At 44.6% G+C, this 22,505-nt stretch overlaps 1 protein-coding gene across 1 annotated transcript; it reads right to left on the bottom strand.

Moving 5' to 3' along the window:
• Positions 1 to 1,272: 1,272 nt before the first annotated feature.
• LOC114776096 (leucine-rich repeat-containing protein 1-like) lies at positions 1,273 to 21,896 on the bottom strand. Its single transcript, XM_028966710.1, has 15 exons — positions 21,736 to 21,896; positions 21,350 to 21,614; positions 17,179 to 17,296; positions 16,838 to 16,916; positions 16,094 to 16,183; positions 13,458 to 13,514; positions 12,280 to 12,343; positions 11,642 to 11,716; positions 10,958 to 11,102; positions 9,235 to 9,353; positions 8,530 to 8,613; positions 5,573 to 5,688; positions 4,189 to 4,361; positions 2,649 to 2,788; positions 1,273 to 2,330 (listed from the first exon to the last, which is right to left on the bottom strand). The coding sequence occupies exons 2-15, from the start codon at positions 21,506 to 21,508 to the stop codon at positions 2,172 to 2,174; spliced, it is 1,578 nt and encodes a 525-aa protein (XP_028822543.1). The 5' UTR covers positions 21,509 to 21,614; positions 21,736 to 21,896; the 3' UTR covers positions 1,273 to 2,171.
• Between the last annotated feature and the right edge of the window lie 609 nt (positions 21,897 to 22,505).

The following is a 22,505-nucleotide window of genomic DNA, read 5'->3' as shown; positions in this document are numbered from 1 at the left end:
TATTTTAATGGATTAATTGGATTAGCGGATGGTGTTTCTATCCGTGTGAAACCCACAAACATTCTGAAAATGGATACATTTACCAGTACTGTCAAATCAGAAAATGTCTCATAAATTTAGAAACAATGGGCCCAAACGTGACAAAACCAGACTGGCAAGGGCACTCTAAGTTTGGGAACCACTGCTGCCACTGACTGAAGGTAAGTGTACGATACTAATATAAACTCGGTTGGACTCTCTAGTCCTGTCCGGCTTTTAATTAAATGTGATGTCATTAATACTCAAAGGCTAACATGCATTTACTACACTTTAAATATGCAAAGAAATAGGCAATATAATGGAATCTGTTGTACATATATACAATGCAACCTTTATAGTATTAAAGGAATTATAAACGTCTATTAACTACATATCTTTCCATGCATGAAAACACGCCAAGAAGCAAGTTTGTATCATTATTGTATAATAGTAGCATAAAAAATATATTTTTCTTGTTATTAGTAGCTAATAGTCACTCATCACTTTTGGTTTGGTGGACATACCCTGGTGACATGATATAATTCAATATGATGGACAATGGCGTGTGTGAAAATGTTCCACCGTTGACTCAGAAATGCACAGGTCACACATGCACAGGTCACACACAGGACCACACAGACTGATGATGAGGTCTGATGCACATGCAGGGCTCGGAAACACAGAAGCAGACGAGTGACGGAAGAGAAAAGACAGCGGAGGGGTGATGCCTCTTCCTTCCATGAGGTTTGTGAAGGTGCTCCTTTCAGTTACCATCATAATAAGAAATGTGTAAAATGATAATGGAGGGATTGCAAGAGTGAGTTTTACGGCTCGGTCCTCAAGGCAGCTTAAGTTTTAAGGAAAAAAAAGAAACCTTTTTTTAATAAATGGATTTTATTGTATCAGTGGTTAAGAGTCTGTTTATAAGCACAGAACCTGTGCCTGTTTGAGATTGGCTTTGTGCAGCTTTATCACTGAGAAAAGGAAGAAATTAAAAAAAATCAACATAAAACGTCCATTCATCCACACAATTCATCATCAGTGAAATCAGCACTGTAGTGTACCATATAGAGCAGTTCTGTTCAAATGGAAGAAACTCCTGCAAAAAGTGCATTTCATTTTCTGACAATCACCTTTTAAAAAAAAAAAAAATCAAACCTATACAATAGTGTGATCTAAGTATAAAACATCATATTTAAAAGTAGATTTTTACTGTACCGGTACTACATCAAATCAAATGTAAAAAAAAAAAAAAAAAAAAACAAAAAAAACAAATGCAGCTATTGCAATAATTGAGATCATAAAAATAATGATAATGATAGAGCAAAGCAGTGAGGCTCACTGAAAGCCTGTGACAGCCTGGCCACCAACACTCAGCCATGCGTCTGCAGAGTGGTTAAGATAGATGATACGCACTTTATTAGCCCTTGATTACAGCAAAATGGCTACGTGATTTAATTATGTAGTGTTCTACATCAGATTCACTCAACACTTTCATCATTTCAATAAGACTTAAAAAAGAAAAAACCACCGCGCCAGCATAGAAAGTATGTTTAAAAAAAAAAAAAAAAAGACCAACCTGCTATACATTTATTTTCCTTTCTTTTTTTTTTTTTATTTACACCATCTGAGCTGCCAAAAGTTAAAAAAAAAATGTGTCAATATTCACAAAGAACTATACAAGTATATTTAAAATCAGTAGGTCCAAAAATGCCTGGGCTCAATGTATCCTCTACAAACGTTTAAAAAAAAAATACCCCAGTGTTTTAATAAAATAGAACATGTATATGAAGATTTTGACAGTTATGTTATACTGTAAGACTTACAATAGTGCAACTATCTATTTCTCAATCTCAAAATATATAAATTTATATATAAAAAGCACTGGATTCCAATAGATGTGTGTGTGTGTGTGTGTGTGGTGTGTGTGTGTGTGTGTGTGTGTGTGTGTGTGTGTGTTTAAAACAAGCACACCTGTGCACATTATTGCTGTGGACATAATAGGACAAGGCACACGGACCCTGGCCACTGGGCAGGAGATGAAGGAGCTGTGGGGAAGGGCTCTGGCAATCCGGGGACAGGGGGTCAGGCTTTGGAAGGGTTGGACACAAGAGGTTTTGAAGATAAAATAGAACTCTAGAGGTAAGAGAGAGTCACACGGATGTGGTCACCCGGTCGACAGCATTATTGACCTCGTTTTTGTTGGAATCCAAGCCTTTGGCAGCATTCAGGTCATTCCGGACGTTCTCTGCGACCTTCTTCATGTTCCGCAGCTCGCCGGGGTAGGGTGTGGCTCGGCGTAGGAGTGTTCCCTGCAAAACAGACAAAAGGCCTCTAATCAGTACTGCCACATATTGTGATTATAATATTTATAATAGTTATTTACATTATATGATTATGAATCATTCATTTGAGGCATCTGAACTACTCGCAACATGCTGATTTTCTAGTTCATTCTGCCCTCTGTTAAATGCTGTAAGCAACAGCTTCTTGAGAGCAAGAACCACTAGAGGGCGATATAAATCTACCAAGTAACCCTGATCACCAAACAACGGTCTACACTCCACCTAGACAATAAGCCTCCAGACGACCCTGGCTGTCGTTTCATAGTCTTTCCACTGCTCACTGACCTTATCATCATCCTCGTCATCATCCTCCTCCATGAAGCGGATGGCACTGATTCGGTTGATGGCTCGCTCGTCCCAGGTGCTGTTCTCCATGTCGTTCACCAGACTCTCCAGGGCACCACAGCGGGCCAGGTTATCAGAGCCTGAAACAGAAGTGTTCGGAGCCTAGAAATCACCTTCCACCATACAAGATTCAGAAAGGGGCCAAATTGTGCTTTAAAACACGCAATTCAATTAAAAATGCCAATAAAGCCACAGGTGTTGGGCCTGACTGACTCTCACGGCCCGATGCTGGTAAATGAAGGCTTGAAAAACGTCAGATCGCAGTTTCAAATCCCAGCTTAGTCACAGGCTTACAGCAAGACAATCTGCCTCCACCCCCCACCCAAGCCAAGCCTCACTGTCTTGACCTGCATGAGTCTTTCGGCTTCGTTTGAGGGGAGTGGCTGGTAGTTCAACCAAACTAGCGAATCCACAAAACATGGTTTCAAAGAATGTCTGGCGGCGGCGTAATGTAAAATCACTATAATAATCCTGACTCGATAAGGCTTCGGTTCTGGCAACACGCTGCAGAATGCGTCTGCTCCCTCAGCGCAGGCTCATAATGGTTGTCGGCCAACCAGCATTAAGCCTCCTTAGGCCGCCAATCCACGGGGTCCATGTCAACACCGTCCGTAATCGGAGGGCCGGGCGCGTTGGGCCGCTCGGCAGATCCTGTGCCGAGGAGGTCAGTAGGCCCTGGCTGACCCAGCGTCAAATAAACAGCAATTACTGCTTCAGCATTGAACGGTCCAAAAAAAAAAAAAAAAAAAAAACATCGATTCTCAGATGCTAATCGATACTAAAATTTTAATATCAGTTAGAACTGGCATCGATACTTAAATTCCAGTTTCGTATCTGGCAGTTCACAGAACTTGCTGATCAGCGAGCAGCCCCTGAAACACACTTTAAACAAGGCAACGGGCGACAATAATTCTGTAGCTTACTAGAAAATGTAAAAATGAAGAGCACTGCCTGAAGATTATCAGATGAACAGGGGAAAAAAAGCCCATTTGCAAGAAGAAAAAAATGATTAAAATGTCCCTGTGTTTGTTTTATCCTCCCCCTGTAGTATTGAAAATAGTATAGAGTATCATCATAGTATCGGTATCAAAAATGAATAAATACTGTCCAAACGTAGATAAAAATGTTCCCTTTGTTCATAAAGAAGAAGCCAATCTATAGACGAAACATCAAACGTCTCTACATTGTCCACTTGTTACATGTTAAACAAATGTTATGGAATAATAACGTAAGGCATATAAAATAAATTTAAATTTGTAAAAATTTAAATAAATAAACTAAAAATCAAATAAATCCACTAACCACATGATATGATGGAATAATAATGTACGGCATAGAAAATAATTTTTTTATATATATATATATATATATATATAATTTTTTTTTTTTTTTTTTTTTCATTAATAAATAAAATAAAATAAAATATACTCCTGAACAAGTAAAGCAATTACCCCACAGCATGGGTGTCATGACCTTTTACCTTTGTGGTCTGATTCAGAGGGCTGCTGGGGCAGAAGCACACAGGTCAGGACCTTCTGGCCCGACTCGGGGTCCACGTCGGTCTGGAAGGTGAGCAGCGGCTGAGACTGGTTCTCCGACAGCCAGAGAGCTTTGAGCCGTAGCGTGGTCAGGGACAAGGGCAGGTAGGCCAGTCTGTGCACAAACACACAGCCACTTAGATGCAGTTACGAAGCCGGTCAAATCTAGAGTACGGTGCATCTGGAAAGTATTCACAGTGCATCACCTTTTCCACATTTTGTTATGTTGCAGCCTTATTCCAAAATTCTACACACAACACCCCATAATGACAACGTGAAAAAAAGTTTAATTTCATAAATTATTAGATTAAAACATCCTGAATCCTGTTTCTCATCATCATCCTTGAGATGTTTCTGCAGCTTTATTGGAGTCAAGCTGTGGATAAACCAGTAGATTGGACCTGATTTAGAACAGTACACGCCTGTCTGTAAACGGCCCCATAGTTTACAGTTTATGTCAGAGCACAAAGCAAGCATGAAGTCAAAGGAATTGTCTCAAGGCACAAATCTGGGTGGGTGGTTGTGGCCTAGTTGGGTGACACACTCGCCTATGAACCAGAAGACCCAGGTTCAAATCCCACTTACTACCATTGTGTCCCTGCACAAGACACTTAACCCTTAAGTGTCTTAACACTTAAGTGTCTGCAGGGGGGACTGTCCCTGTAACTACTGACTGTACAGTAGAGTGGCCAGAAGGAAGCCACTCCTTAGTAAAAGGCACATGGCAGCCAGTCTGGTGTTCGCCAGACTGTGAATGCCAGGCGTCACATTTGGAGGAAACCAGGTACCAGGCAGGCCAGGCATGGTGGTGGCAGCATCACGGTGGTGGTGGTGGTGGTGGTTGTGGTTGTGGTGGCAGGATAGAGGGAATGATGACAGCAGCAATGTACAGAGACATCCTGCTCCAGAGTGTCTCTTGAACTCGGTTCATCTTGCAGCAGGACAACGACCCCAAACACACAGCCAAGATATGAAAGGAGTGGCTTCAGGAGAACTCTGCGAATGTCCTTGAGTGGCCCAGCCGGAGCCCAGACTTGAATCCCATTCAATGTCTCTGGAGATCTTAAAAATGGCTTCACCGACGCTCCCCCTCCAACCTGATGGATGTCAAAGGTGCATCGACAAAGTATTGAGCAAAGGCTGTGAATATTTTTAATAAGTTTGCCAAAACCTCAAGTTAACTTTTTTCATGTTGTCATTATGGGGTGTTGTCTGTAGAAGAAAATGCATTTAATTCATTTTGGAATAAGGCTGTAACATAAAATGTGGGAATGGCCAAATTCCTCTTTTCGGAGCTACGGGGGTCACAGACTTCACATTAAATACCTGTTGCCAGACACGTCCAGCACATGCAGTTCTGTGGCCTGTGACAGCTCGGGGGGAATGTGCCTCAGCTGGTTCTCTCGTACACAGAAGACATTCAAGCTTTTACAGCCACCAATCTAGGAAAAAAAAAGACCATACACATTTAAAGTAGTTAAAGTAGCATCATTATTTTGCTCCGTTTTTGTTCATAGCAGATGTTGGCCTGACGGCAGCGGAAAATTTAAATTAGAAGCAATTAGCAGTGAGAGAGCTAATGGCTAGCCAAAGACCAGACAGTAAATCCGGCAGTTGTTAGAAACGTCATGGGTGTTTACTGTCCATATAGACCTGAACCCTGTGATGCAGCCTACAAGCAGGGTTCCTGTTACAGTACTTCCATAAATGCACCGAATTCCCAGTCAATCACCAGCTCCATCAAGGAGGCCATTCTTTAGGTACGATCTGTCTGCGTTTCAAATAAATAACAGAGCCAATTTCCTGCGGATGGCCGTAAAACGTTGGACTTTGACGAGATGTTAGAACGCCATGAATCAGAAATGCATTTAAAGTCTCTGATATAATCACATTACCACATAATATTTGCACACAACGATCTTGTGATGAGGTGCTTAGCAATGAGGCATTGTGAGACTGAATCTGGGCTCCGGCTTTGCATGCTCTCCCTGCATCGATGTGGGTGTCCTCCGGGTTCTCCGGTTTTCTTCCTCTGTACAAAGACCTGCACGCTAGGCGAACTGGCACCTCGTGTGTTTGTGTGTGTGTGTGTGCACCCCCACCCTGCAATTTTTCACAATTTAGCGTTGTTGTTGTTTTTTTTTCCAGTTTCCGAGGCTCCACTAGAGGATGGTATAGATTCTGGGCTCACACTTACATACAGAGGCATTCAAAGCCCCTTTCAGGGTACAATTTCACCACTCTTCATCACAGAAGAGCTTCAGAACAAACTGTTTGTTTACTCATCTCAGTCACTAGCACTACACAAGACTTGAGAAGCTGTGATTGTGAGTGGAAGGTTGCGTATCCGTGTGTGCGCTTGTGTGGGCTCGAATCCAGTAGCAACAAACAGGGAAGCATGCCAGGCCGTTGAGGTCATGCAATCAGCATACAATGCGTCTGCTATGATGTGAAAAGTCCGGATCTGCTGCTCCAGGTCCTTGTGGTGACAGACCTGTGTCCAGGCACGCGGTGGTGAGTGTGGTTTCACTCAGCAGAACCGCCTGATTACAGCACATTAGAAATAAAGAGCAAACACATGACCAGCGCTCTTACTCCAGAACACATAGAACACTCAAAAACGGGTGGTAGTAAGCAAGACACTTAACCCTCCAGTGTCTCCAGGGGGACCGTCCCTGTAACTACTAATTGTAAGTCGCTCTGGATAAGAGCGTCTGATAAATGGTGCAAATGTAAATAATTACTTGGATCAGGAATGTCAGATTCGCTAGTTTGCCATCAGAATCCCTTCATAAAAACACTGATAATCTATCTGCATGTTTGTTCTGGTAGCAGACACGGACCATTATAACGGAGATTGTGTTTATGATGTCCGCTGACGGCAGAGTAAACAAGTGCTATTAGCAGGACAAAAACCAGAAGGTAGACAAAGGAGGAGGAATGACACACGATCCTCCACGCAGTGTTGCCAGATTGGGTACATCTGCATTTGATCGTTTTGGAGGAATATTGAGGAATCCAATTCTCATTCATGCATGTTAAACAGTTGTGGCAGTTAAAGACTTAGATAGTTTCAGCAGTTTTGTGTGATTCTTGTACATTTCTGGACAGTTTGGGGTTGAAATAATCAGGTATCTGGCAACACTTTGTATGCAACAGTCATGGGGTCTTTAGTTGATAAATCTATCGTCACAGTTTGTGTTCTGGGTGACATAACTAGCAAGCAGTTTTTATGAAGACATACTTTTTACGCAAAATCAAGCCCATGTCTGGTTTAGCACATTACAATTCTATAGGTTTAAAAACTAAAAATCTAAATAAATTCCTTGAAGGCCAGCAAGTATGCTACTTTGCAGTACGCACATTGCAAGAACTGGTTTGTGAAGATCATTAATTAATTTAGTTATCCTTTAACCTCCAGGAAGCAAAGCTCACAAGGTCGTGAGGGCCTGGTTTCCAAAAAAAAAAAAAAAAAAAAACGACAAATCCCAGAGAGCCTGGCCTACAGCAGCGCTGAAAGAATTTATACTGAACCACAATCACCAAACACATGGGAATGGAATCGCCTTAACCCCCCGAGCAAAGTGCAACAAAAAAAACAAGGTGCACTTTGCTGCAGCAACACAGACAGACATCTGAATTTCAACAACGTGCAACACATGAGAGGGGAACTAGAACTTCCTACAGAGGCTGAGGTTATGGGGCATGTGCTGTTGGGCCAAACAAACCTGCCAAACTAGTCAAGCAACGCTTTGTGTTGAAAAGCACAAAACTATAACTCAGCAGAGCACTTTTTTTCTTGAAGGAAACACCCACCCTCTTTAGTGGAGCAGTAAGAATTAAGAAAAATAATTTGAGTAAAATATAAACATCTAAAAAAAAAAAAGCTAGGGCCATTCAGGTCATTAAACAAATAAGTTTTTTTTCACATTACAGAGAAAGACAATGCTTGAATGTATGTTTTAGTTGTCGGATGTACACGCGGCACCAGCGTGGCTGCTGCTCTAAATGATCCAGAAACTCATATCTCAGTCATCACATTCCCCACGATAATGACGCAACAACAAATTGCAAAAACACCGGATACAAGTACCATGGGGAACTGGAGATTACCCCTGGGTTTGGTAAGCTCCAACCCCCCCCGACACACCAAGGATGAAATTTGGAACGCCAAATTCATAATATTGGATTTAATCACTCTATAAATTGTTAAAACTAAATATTTCATGAAGTAATGTATCAGAACACATAAAAGTGGTAAAAAAAAAAAAAAAAAAACATACCTCTTTGGGTAAGGACTTTAGGATGTTCCTATCACAGTTGAAGTTTGAGAGGTTCTTGAGTTTTCCAATACTTCTCGGCAAACTCTGAAAAATACACCAAAAACACACAGTCAATTGGCTGATTAGACAAGTTATGGGAAGCTCTTACTAGGTGGATTTGAGGACACCACCTGCTAATTCTGCTTTCCCTGAATTAAAGCCCACAGTAAGCCTGCGATGGTCTCAGTGGACAAACTAACCGGATGCTAATGATGGTCTTAATGGCAACGGGGCAAGGGGGAGAGGATCAATAGAGATGAAAGGACGAGCTTGCAGGTTAATTAAGACTCCAGCAGGAGCAGCTTCAAGACTACCGTCCTAATGAACAGATGATATATTACATACGTCATGGTGCAGTAATACATTGGCTACACGTGATAGCTTGGATTCTCCGGCCTATTAAACTGTGGCGCCGCGATATTATAACCGGGACTATATGATATTACGGTATTATCAGGACATCAAACTATAGAGCAGGAGCTACATACAAATGATTGTGAGGTTTAGATGACAAAAAAAAAATCTTGCCTCTTGTTAAAGTCATTATTTGACGGTCAGTGTCGAAGCTACCCATCCTGCTTCACACATACTCGGTGTGGTTAGACGTAGCTGTGTGAACTTAACAATACTTGGGGGAAGCTACCAAACCACGCCCCGCCTACCCACCGTCAGCTGGTTCTCTGTCAGCACCAGCTCAGTGAGGCTCTCACAGCTGCCAATGCCTTCTGGTAGCTGAACAAGCCGGTTCTGGTCCGCCTTTAGTATCGAAAGCTTCCTTAGTTTACCTGTTTAATAATAATAATAAAAAAAATAATAATATTTTTTTATTTGTCATGAAATACATGCATCACAGCATAATTCACCACCTTTATTGTATTCTATTAACATCTATTTTCTATGCTAATATAAATCAGTGCAACAGTATTATCATAACTGTTCTTTTTTATTATGTTTTGATGATAATAGAGTACTGAAACAGGCATCATGCAAACAATTCATTATTTTGTCATTCACTTCCTCGAAACTATGTGCTATGCCAGGCCGTGCCTGCGTGATCATTTCTAGGCAATTATGCCTCAGTAGTAACCATATGTATGGTATAGGTTTTATATATCAACCTTCAGCACATCAGGTTGAGGCCATATGGCCAGCAAGATTAAGCAGCCGATTATACTCATTTTGCTCATGTATATTCTGTCATATGCACCAGGGGTGATTTCAGAGCAGGGGCAAGGCAGGAATGACAGAACTGCGGGGGAGAGACTTTGGGATATCTGAGCTGCAACAGCTGCTGTAGCAACTGTACTACTAGTAAAAGTAGAAAAAGGTGGGGGTAGAAAAAAAAACTAGACATCCTGGATCTGAATTAATGAAATGTTCTTATTAAATACAACAAAAGTACACAAACATTATCGATGGATATCACATTTATCAACCCATGGAGTTACACTCATACCACCCTCATGGAGTCTGTTTCTAACCATTTGAGCACACACATGCACATTTGTGGCCTGCTGGAGGTCATTTTGCATGGGTCTGGCAGTGCTCCTCCTGTTCCTCCCTGCACAAAGTCCTGCTGCTGGGTTGCTGCCCTCTTAGTGCCTCCTCCACGTCTCCTGATGTACTGGTCTGTCTCATAGCAGTGCCTCCACGCTCTGGACACTACGCTGACACAGCTTTCATTGAACGTGCCATCCTGGATGAGCTGCACTACCTGAGCCACTCGTGTGGGTTCTAGACTCCGTCTTGTGCTACCACTAGAGTTAAAGCACCGCCAGCATTCAAAAGTGACCAAAACATCAGCCAGAAAGCCTAGGAACTGAGAAGTGGTCTGTGGTCACCACCTGCAGAACCACGCCCTTATTGGGGACGTCTTGCTAATTGCCTATAATTTCTAGCTGTTGTCTGTTCCATTTGCACAACAGCATGTCAAATTGATTGTCAACCAGTGTTGCATTCTAAGTGGACCGTTTCATTTCACAAAAAGTGTCATGGTGTTGTTAAGTGTTTTTTTTAGTAGTATATATTATATAATAGCATAACCTGGCTGGAAGTAGGCCTTTAAATGTTTAAGTGTTTTATAAAATGAACTGTGCCCATTACTCTCCGGGCAAGAGGGAACTCGTGGCCATTTTATTGACGGGACACAGTTGCGAGGATTCACATTTCAAGCATGTGGGTCAGTAGTCTGACACGGTCATCACTCTCCACACATAATCTCTCTGGGCTGGGCATCAAATGTGTTACATCCATTCATCTCTTTCCAATTCAGTTCACGTTCTGGCCATTAAACGTGGACAGTCCGGAGGCATAAGCGCGCGCGAGCACACACACACAATCCCAGCACAAAACACACACATACACGACCACTGCGCACGCAGACACAAACCTATTCCGTCTGGAAGGTAGTCGATGAGATTCTGGGACACCAGCAGGTCGGCGAGTGACACGAGGCCACCGATCTCCTCCGGGAGGTGCTCTAACTTGTTCTCCGAGACGTCCAGACACAGCAGGTTTTTCATGCTGCCCAGCTCCTGTTGGAAATGACAGGAGCATTTTAACTCATTAGATGACACTGTCATCCAGGCTGACTTGCGCTTATGTCAGTAGATTTTGGTAGAACACCAATTCTTGGATGAGAAGCCATGTGGGTCTACAGTGTCACCCTAATTTCACCTGCAATCACTGCTTAATTAGGACCAGGTCATCATTAACAGCCTAATTATGAACATGGGAGGTTTTTGGCAACAAAACACAGTTGGATTTAAGTTCCAAATATGAACACAAAAATGATATTAGAGGGTTTCGCACCTATGCACTGCTTCAAAAGGTCAGCTGATTGCCAAGACTTCTAGACAACGGTGACAAAACACACATATAATAAAATAGTCTATGTATGGCATTGTGAAAACGCCATACACAATCTTCATTAACAATCCAATGTTGCTCCGTATTCAGAAATACTCTGACCTACCAAACACGCCGCAAGTCGTAGCTGCTTTGCTGCCAAAATACCCAGTAAATATAACAGGAAACTTACACACGCACCAACAACTATACATTAAATCCTTACCGCAGGAATTTCACTCAGCTGGTTTCCATCCAACCACAGGTCCTTCAAGCTGACAAGACACCCAATTGTTTCAGGCTGCACAGGAGCAAAGTTGACACGGGTTAAAGGGGAACAAGCAACGGCAGCAGGTGACGTCACCAGGGTAAACAAGCCAAGCGGACATCTGGGTAGCAATTGTGACCCAGCATGGTCCTCTGTGGTCCATTGTGGGGCCAGTTCACACTGAGCTCACGCGCTTTTCGAACATTCAGCAGCCTGTTTATCAGTGACACTCAATTTATGAGGGGGGGGGGGTGAAAATAAAATGTACTGTTCACAAATAAACATTAAAATGTATAGCGTTATTTCTATATCATAGTGATGTTGATTGGAGATTTTCTTGAATAAAAATTCGAGTTAAAATTGATGAGATGCGTGGTGATGCACTGATAATCGAGGCATTGATAATCGTAATAGAATCAATTTGTGAGACCAGTGAAGGTTCACGCCTCTACAAAACATGTATCTTATGTACATGTTAAAATATGTAGATCATCCCCACAACAACTCATGAACTATTACAATTTTCAGTGAAATCTGCAGGTCAGATGTCCTGCAAATGTAATTATCTACACCAACGTGAGATTCATCCAACTTACCAGATTATAAAGTTCATTGTTCCCCAGATCCAGTTCTTCAAGTTTACTAAGATGAGACAGAGACCTGTGGAAGTAAAAAGTTTGGACTATGAACGAGTGCAAAGCCAGAGTTTTCAGACATCGCATTCCGTGTAAGGTCATGATCAGATGATGCTCAAGCTCATCCTCTTATTAAGCACACAGCACTGGACGGCTGAAATTTGGTATGGTCCGCTGTGCAGGACGACCCAGCAAACGCTCGGAGGCTCTGAGTGGCTGCTTCACCGAACTCCACCGGCTCAGTGTTGAGACTTGGAAGCGAGTTAAAACTTTTTGAGCGCGAGGACCCATTTTCCTCAAGACACTTAATATGATGTCCAATTGGGGCAGTGGTGGCCTAGCGGTTAAGGAAGCGGCCCCATAATCAGGAGGTTGCCGGTTCGAATCCCGCCAAGGTGCCTCTGAGCAAAGCACCGTCCCCACACACTGCTCCCTGGGCGCTTGTCATGGCTGCTCACCAAGGGTGATGGTTAAAAGCAGAGGACAAATTTCACTGTGTGCACCGTGTGCTGTGCTGCTGTGTATCACAAGTGACAATCACTTCCATTACATTTACATTTACAGCATTTATCAGACGCCCTTATCCAGAGCGACTTACAATCAGTAGTTACAGGGACAGTCCCCCTGGAGCAACTTCGGGTTAAATGTCTTGCTCAGGGACACAATGGTAGTAAGTGGGATTTGAACCTGGGTCTTCTGGTTCATAGGTGAGTGTGTTACCCACTAGGCTACTACCACCCCTACACAATTCCCTTCACATTTCTTGAGGCTCAGAACTCAATAGTACCCGTGAACACCAAATAGAACACCAACAGGTTAATTAATGAATGCACATTCATTACAAATGTTTAACAAGCTATTAACGATTCTGCATATGCTAAATTGGTAAATGGTCAATGGGACATGCTCAGGATAAGCAGATGATAAATCGATATGTATTGAGACAATTCCTACAATTAAACATTATTAATATGAAATTAATTTGTGGTAAAAGGTATTTCCTTTGCCGAAACATCCTGATCAATATGAGACGTAAAATCACAAAAACTCTTTACTGTGGGTGACGACTGTGATAGTGTCCCATAACTGAACGTGAACATAAATAATAATACATAATAATTAAAAAAAAGGATACTCACTCTGGTAAAAGCTTTAACAGATTCTCTCTGAGTTCCAGTGACACCAAGTTACACAGGCTGTGGTGAACAGAGTAAGGCAAATTATGAATGTAATGAAGTATTATTTCATTTAATATTTTTTTATTGACGGCTGAACTGTACACAGTATGCACGTACGTACGTAATTCACACCTGTACCTTCCTTGCGTTTGTGTACACAAAGATTTAAGGAAAATATGAGCAACACCTGGCACTGATGATGCAGACCGGTCAGACCGGTCTTATTAAATTCCCGCCGGGCATCTCAGACGACTATCACTGCCGGAGAAATATCCGAACAGCGGCAAATCGTGTTGGTACAAGTTGGGGAAGAGGATTACTGAACGTATCCATAAACGGCACATGGCGAACCACGCAAGGAGCAGCGTTCCAAAGCCGGTCAAAAAGAGCGGAGCGGCGTGCTCGGTATAACAAATAATCTCCAGAGTTTATGGAAAACCGGAATCGGTTAATGATTTTGTGAGCGGAACGGCTTGAGCAAAGCTATTCACCTCAAGAGACAATGCTAGAGATGAAAAGGTCAAACTGCAGTATTTTCCATTACATTTTATAAATGTTGTGCTCATTCCCATATCGTCACTCCATTTCTCCACTATCTGTATTTTGGTACGATGCCAAACAATTGGTTAATATTTAAAAATTAGGAAAAAATGAATAATAATAATAATAATAATAATAATTTATCTACTCCACAAATAAACCAAGAGGATTATTGAAGGTCTCCTGACATTTGCTTTTATATCGGTCCCCTAATACTGTATCTGAAGCCTCTTTTTGAAATTCAGCCTTGGTGCACAAGTACAGGCACCGGAGAGCGGCCTATAGAAGTTGAGCGGGCATTCGCGGAAATGATGTCATCAACACCAACAACCGATATAAAAGCAAATAATGTTTCAAATATATATATATATATATATATATATATATATATATATATATATATATATATATATATATATAGAGAGAGAGAGAGAGAGAGAGAGAGAGAGAGAGAGAGAGAGAGAGAGAGAGAGAGAGAGAGAGAGAGAGAGAGTGATAGCGAGAGATCGAGAAATCGAGAGTGATAGCGAGAGATCGAGAGATCAAGAGTGATAGCGAGAGATCGAGAGTGATAGCGAGAGATCGAGAGAGAGAGAGAGTGATAGCAAGAGAGAGAAATAGAGATAGATAGATATACATTTGTGCTCATTTTTACATCCAATCACCAAACAACTGCAATGCTTCGCATGTTTGGAAGCCATGATGGTCCGTGGCGATAATGTTTTAGGGGAGGGGCCGCTCTTTACACCTATCACCACTTCAGGCTACTGCAGGACCACAGACAGGCCGGGGGAACTCGTATTAATGTTAAATCACCTCATCACAAAGCCACATTTTCATGTCAGGGGACCCAAAAACCATTTATGACTGACACCGCAGTCGTTTAACATGTCTGGACAGGATGTTTGGTTAATGAACATCTACATCATCGAGTGTAATCTGTGTGGTTCAATTGGCTCTGAAGTCCGCGAGAAAAGCAAATAAATGCGACCTACAGCACAAAGCAGCCAGCCGCAGGATTAACAGAGTCGCAATGCGATTTATATCTATAAATAATATCTCCTCGATGAAGGGCTAACCCCGCGCTGTAGAGCCGCGCAGGTCCCCACCGCCCCATCCTCAACACACACACCCACTATCTAAACCATGCCAGATTACATAGCAGGGATATGAAAAAATCGATCTTCCCTGGAGGAGGATTTATAACCGGCCACCTGTTAACGACCCCGAGGTCAAGCTGCTGACCGCGAGCGTTCTTCAAGACCAACAATTAAAAGTCACGTCGATATACGCTCCCGCACAAACATTTACATTTATGGCATTTATCAGACGCCCTTATCCAGAGCGACTTACAATCAGTAGTTACAGGGACAGTCCCCCCCTGGAGCAACTCAGGGTTAAGTTGTCTTGCTCAGGGACACAACAGTAGTAAGTGGGATTCGAACCTGTGACTCTGTAGTCTTCTGGTTCATAGGCAAGTGTGTTACCCATTAGGCTACTACCACCCCGTAAACATTCCATCCGTTTAAGGCAGAAAACGAACTGCCGGCTCATATTTAACGTACGAGATATTACCAAATCGCCGCAAATTGGTGACTGTGGTATTACCCGCTCGGCCCGCTCTATTTGCCCTCAATCTTTTTATTACGGCCAGAGGGGAGAAAAAGAGAAAAAAAAAAATTAAACCCGAGCCTGGGACAACAACCACAGACCCATCTGTGCCAGAACAACAAAGCTGTAAATCCCTAATTTCAGCAAATATGTTGCCACGCCAACGCAACGGCGGGCCCAGCCAGCGGCACGGGAAGCGGACCAGGACGCGGAGCGCGTTTTGGAATAACGTACCTTTTTTTAAAAGGGTATTTTACGAGCTCTCGGAGACGAGCTACATGCCGACGTGCATGAGACAAGTACCGTCATGCATCGGGCGGCAGACTGAAACTGGGCGCGTAAAAATTCGAAAAGAAGTTCTTCTTTAGTCATATTCTTAATTTCAGTCGAGTAAACGCAAACATTTTTCAGTACTACGGAGTAAACAACATAACAGATAAACTTACTTTCCTATGTTGTCAGGCAAGGCCTGCAAAGAAATGTCATTGAGGGAGAGGCATACTAAATTCCGGAGCTCTGGAAAACTCTCTGGCAACCTGGAAGACAAAACCGGAGGACAGTGTGAGGAAAGGCAGGTTAAAGCAGGAAAAAGGCGGTGGGCATGTTTTCACGGGGCCCTTGGCAGGTAGCAGGCTTTATTTATACCGGATAATGTCTGCCTATAATGAGTCTGAAACCGTAATAAAAAACACACACACACACACACACACACACACACACACACACACACACATACACTGTCATCCTCCGTAAGAACTCAGCTAGTCCGCAGCTCCGGGCCTTAATGCCTCTTTAAACAGTCTTTTCTAAAACCGATCCAAGCGGGGCCCGAAATGCAGTTTCCGGACAGTTTGACCAGGGCCCGCCGAAGCCGGACCAAGACACCGGAAACCAACCACGATGCGGCCCTGGTCACCGACCTGAGGAACAACTGAGCACCGTGCAGACACCTCGAACGACAGAGTCTCCGGACTCATGAATCCTCATTCCAAATTACACCGCAGTCGTTTCCAACCTGGGCCCTTTCATTGGCTGGGAGTGACAACCGTGCCTCGGCACAGTTTATGGTGGTGATGTCACACCGGTCGGCGATGGACTGTTCCACCACGGCAGCCGAGCCTCTTTCCGAAACCCAAATGAATAAAGCGAGTGATAAAACTGCGATGATAAATCAATGCGCCGTACGTTACCTCGTCAGCGGGTTGCCGCTGAAGTCGGCCACTTGTAGGGCTTTACAGTATGAAATGCTGTCCGGGATTTCCAAGATGTCTGGTGAGAGGAGCAAAAACAAGAAGGTTTCCTTTAAAAACGACACAGAAGCGGCTCAACGTGAAGTCTACTTAAGGCAGCCAGTCAGGCCACAAGTTACGATGGGCTTTGGCCGCCCGGCTCGCCGTTTGTCCCTCTATAATATAACCAGGATAATTATTACTCGGCTGGGAGGCTGTGTCTAATCGTGGATTTCACCACAGCCGCTTTCATGGGTTGGGTGTGATGGGTAGAGCAGCGTGGGAAGGCGGCGGGCCCTCACCGTTCCGCGAGACGTCGAGTTCCACCAGCTGCATGAAGTTGGCGATCTCCGGAGGAAGCCTCTGGATCTCGTTGTCGCTCAGTCCGAGCTTTCGAAGCTTCACCAGCTGGAAGAACGGCTGGAACACACACACACACGCACACGTCGGTTGTTGCGGCGACGAGATATTTCGGGAAAACTTGCTGGCATGGTGCGCCACAGATGTGACTAAACAAAAACCAAAGGGATAAAATAGACACAAGGATTTCGGGACGTACAGGAAATGACTTAGTTGCTTATTATGACATTAAAACGAAGAGAATAAGGTGTAAAAATGTGTAAAAATAAATAGCATGCATCAGTACTTATTTAAAATATGCGTGAAAGCATCACTATCTGCTCACTGAATTCAAATACCACCAGACGTGCTGCATCTTTATAAAATCACACATTTTAATGTCACAAATTACCGTGCAAAAAGTAAACACCGTGGTTTGGTGTGAATCAGACTGCAGTGCAGACTGCACGGTTCAGACTTATAATCATCTAAAAAGGCTGCTAGGACGTAACCCGAAACACAATCAATCAATTCAGTCAATGTCCTTATAACAAAAGTTAAGCAATTAATGTCCAGTGGCCTGGTAAATGCCGCGCGGCTCATGCGCCCCGTGATGTAATCAACTATTCATTTCTGTCAGGATGGTGACCTACTTGTCGTCACCGCCAGCAAGCAGGGTTTGGGGGAGTTTAAATCACCCCATGGTCAGGGAGGGAAGATTTAATCGGACAAAATGATCGCAGGAAACGAGGAGCCCGGTCCGTCCGAGAAAAATCAACTGGGTGACCGGGGAGTTGCAGATATCAGTATAATATATACAGTACAGGCCAGACGTTTGGACACACCTTCTCATTCGACGTGTTTTCTTTATCTTCGTGACCATTTACGTTGGTAGATTCTCACTGACGGCATCAAAACTATGAATGAACACATGTGGAGTTCTGTACTTAACAAAAAGTGGAGACCTGACCTCCACAGTCACCGGACCTGAACCCAATCCAGATGGTTTGGGGTGAGCTGGACCCCAACAAGTGCTAAACACCTCTGGGAACTCCTTCAAGACTGTTGGAGAAGCATCTCAGGTGACGACCTCTTGAAGCTCATCAAGAGAATGCCAAGAGTGTGTAAAGCAGTAATCAGAACAAAGAAACTAGAATATAAAACATGTTTTCGGTTATCTCACCTATTTTGTTAAGTTCATTCATAGTTTTGATGCCTTCAGTGAGAATCTACCAACGTAAATGGAATGAGAAGTTGTTTCTAAAACATCGACTGAGAACGTGTTTCTAAAAATTTTTGGCCTGTACTGTACACGTGGGGCAGCGGTTAAGGAAGCGGCCCCGTAATCAGAAGGTTGCCGATCCGCCAAGGTGCCATTGAGCAAAGCACCGTCCCCACACACTGCTCCCCGGGCACCTGTCATGGCTGCCCACTGCTCACCGAGGGCGATGGCTAAATACAGAGGACACATTTCACTGTGTGCACCGTGTGCTGTGCTGCACTGTATCACAAGTGACAATCACTTCACTTTTTTTTTTTTTTTATATCAAGGTTTAGGTTGCAATTATAAAAACGAAATGTGAGTGAGGAGTTGTGAGGAGAGACAGAAACCGGCTGACGCCACCATGTCCTCGAAGGCCGGCAACAATAAGAGGCCGTGACAACACGAGCCGAGAAGAGGCGGGCCTTCTTACAGAGAAGGAAGGAGGAAAGAACCCGTTTTACCCGTCGCCGCCAGCCGCCCTGATTCCTCCGAGCCGTCGGTCAGAGCGAACGCGAGCGCCTAAGTCAATACGCAAAGCCGGATTGGGTTCGGCACACGGGGACGGGGGTCAGGCTAATTGTGCGCCGATGGCCGAAAAAAAGGGAACCGTTAAATGACAGGAGAGAGGATCTCTGCAGTCATCCTCACAAAAAAATTAAAAATCATTATCAATATTAACAACGAGGCAACTTCCAACTCGGCCACGCCGATGACCCGAGGCCTTTTCCATCCTCCTGGCGTGTGCGGCGCTGCGTCTCGGCTCGACATTTGGCCAACGGACACCCTGCCGCCTCCAGGCCGGGGTTCGCGACGTGTTTGGTGAGGCCGGAGGGGACCCGCTGGCCTCTCCAAACTTCGTCAGCCTGCGACAACAATCCACAGATGGGCTCCTCCTCCCACCGTCCATTAGCAGAGGTCGCGCAAGAGGTCGCGCCTCAGAGCCAACCGTGATTATTACAGCTAATAGAATGCATAAAAAGCGCCACGCCTTATTAACAGGCGATTAATAATAGTCGCCTAGTGAATAAAGCGTCTATGAAGCAGGAGATCAGGATTTTGGGAAATGGGACTTTCAAAGCCCAAAGGGTCTCCAGGGGGACAAGGGGATCTGAAAAATGCCATGAATACATAGTCCAGGCCAAAGGTTTGGAGACACCTTCTCATTCAACGTGTTTTCTTTTTTTTTATGACCATTTACGTTGGTAGATTCTCACTGAAGGCATCAAAACTATGAATGAACACATGTGGAGTTCTGTACTTAACAAAAAAAGGTGAAATACGTGAAAACATGTTTTATATTCTAGTTTCTTTGCTCTGATTACTGCTTTGCACACTCTTGGCATTCTCTCGATGAGCTTCAAGAGGTCGTCACCTGAAATGCTTCTCCAACAGTCTTGAAGGAGTTCCCAGAGGTGTTTAGCACTTGTTGGTCCAGCTCACCCCAAACCATCTGGACTGGGTTCAGGTCCGGTGACTGTGGAGGTCAGGTCTCAACTTTTTGTTAAGTACATAACTCCACATGTGTTCATTCATAGTTTTAATGCCTTCAGTGAGAATCTACCAACGTAAATGGTCATGAAAATGAAGCAAACACGTTGAAAGAGAAGGTGTCCAGACTTCTGGCCTGTACTGTAGATATTTAGATATTTAGTAATGTTCTACTGAGGCGTTACTTGGCACCAACCTGCCCCCGGCGTGTTGCACACTACTACGCGACCCGCAGCCCCGCCGCACAGTCAGGTTTCAGTGAAGGTGCGATACGGAAACCGGCCCAGGGCGTGACCTCCGACGCCCCGTTGCGTAACACCGGCGCGGCGACTTGGCGAAAGCAGAGCCGCAGAAGCTGAAACGGTGAAGGCTTCCTCTCCCCAGGGCCCGAACGCCGCCCGGGCCGGGGAAAGCGCAGCCACACGTCCGCATTAACCGGCCGGAGTGACGCGTTTCCACAGAGCCGATCCGGGATAATTCCTCCAGCGGAATTCCAGCCGGGTCGTCGTTCGCAGACACGAGTGGCTGCAATAAACCGGCGTGAAGGAGGGTCAGCAGAACATCCACGTCCCTCTTCTCTTCCACGACTAGTGGCAGCTCGGCGCGGGCCGTCCCACCGTACTGGCTCGTAAAGGAGGTCGGGTCAATGAACAACAGGGCGCAATAAAGCGCACGGAAGACAGAAGAGGAACGTGCGGAAGTGCCACGGCCTGGAATTTCTGCACACGGGAGAAGCTTGAGAAGGTTGTAGGGGTGGTAGTAGCCTAGCGGGTAACACGCTCGCCTGTGAACCAGAAGACCCGGGTTCAAATCCCACTTACTACCATCGTGTCCCTGAGCAAGACACTCCAGGGGGGGACGGTCCCTGTAACTACTGACTAAGTCGCTCTGGATAAGTGCGTCTGGTAAATGCTGTAAATGTAAGAGACAAGAGGTGGGGTGGGTGGTAGTAGCCTAGTGGGGTAACACACTCGCCTGTGAACCAGAAGACCCAGGTTCTAACCCCACCTACTACCATCGTGTCCCTGAGCAAGACACTTAACCCGGAGTGTCTCCAGGGGGGGCACTTTCCCTGTCGCTCTGGATAAGTGCGTCTGGTAAATGCTGTAAATGTAAATGGAATAGTACTGTATTAAACTCATGCAGGTGCAGCAACACCATGAGAAGATGGGTCCAGGGAGGGGGCTTCTGCTCCTTTAAACTCGAGGCCACAGCTGATGGTAAATACGGGTGGAGCGAGAAACGAGCAGAGAAAAAAAAATAATAATAAAAAAAAAAAAAAAAAAAAAAAAAACACCTGTGGACGACATTTTATTCCATTTTTTTTTGTTCAGAGTTCCGGGGCTGCAACAGGTTCCCTCGGGGGGAGCCGAGGCGCTCACCTTGGGCAGGTCTCGGAGCTGGTTGGCGTCCAGCAGAAGCTCCTCCAGGCTGCGGCTGTAGCGGTAGATCTCATCCGGGACGTAGAGCAGGGAGCAGTGGCGCTTGTCGAGCGACTCGATGTGACGGCTGCACCGCCACAGCGGGATACAGTGGAACATCACGGGCTTCGCTCGCCTGGATGACACCTCGATGTGTATATATATATGTTTTTTGTTTTTTTTTTTAATTAAAAATTAAATCCGCTCACTTCCACCGGATGGAAGTCTGGGAGAGAGAGAAGAAGAGGGAGGGAGGGAGGGAGGGAGGGAAAACAGGGCAGAAAAGCGAAATAAACAACCGCGGGGCTTCGTAGCGCCTCACTCCTCCCCACTTCGCACACTTTTACCGAGCGGCTCTCGGCCCCGCGTCCATGCCCTTCAATCCCCGCGGCGGAGCGTCGCCTTCAAAAACGTTCCGCGGCCGCTCGGGAAATCCCGCATCGCCGTCCCGCGTCCAAATTTCCTCTCCGTTCAGCTTTCTGACCCGGAACATTCGCTACGCCCGTTCCAGCGTGACGTCACGACGCCACGCCGCTCCGCCCTGGTGTCGCCCCGCCCCTCTCTCTCGCCCTCCGGGAAAGTCGGGTTACCGGGAGCACGAAAACACTTCCGAGATAAAGCGACCTTCGAGACGTGCGAGAAAAGAAAAAAAAATATTTATATATATATATATATAAAAGCATTACAGGCGTGTCTTGTAACCCGGATGTCTGCCTGTAAAGAAGCGTACGTAATTACAGCTCCTGTTTTACGTCAATTTACGTCGCGCAGGCGTGAAAACAGGGTGAATTTAATACGCTTTTATTAAAGTTTGCAAAAGAACGCATTTGCAACCTGTGGCTCGTCACAGTCGCAACACGACGATGCTGTACCGCTCACGGCCGGTAGGGGGAGACCGAGTCCACAAGGCAAGGTCCGAGAAGCAAAGAAAACAGAAAAACCATGGTGGTTCGGTGGTTCTTACTGCTTTTAATTCTGAGAGCTCATTCATAGTGCATTACACGGTACAATCTGCCTTTTAACAGGACGGCAGGTGACAAAAGACATCCAGTGAAGAGAGAAATTCGGTACATAAATACAACTCTGATGAAAGTTACAAAAAAAAAAAAATTGTAAT

The sequence above is a fragment of the Denticeps clupeoides genome, unplaced genomic scaffold (genome assembly GCF_900700375.1).
Source record: "Denticeps clupeoides unplaced genomic scaffold, fDenClu1.1, whole genome shotgun sequence".
Classification (NCBI taxonomy): Eukaryota; Metazoa; Chordata; class Actinopteri; order Clupeiformes; family Denticipitidae; genus Denticeps; species Denticeps clupeoides.
Note: the sequence above shows the minus strand (reverse complement) of the source record. Positions and strands in the feature narration are given on the sequence as shown.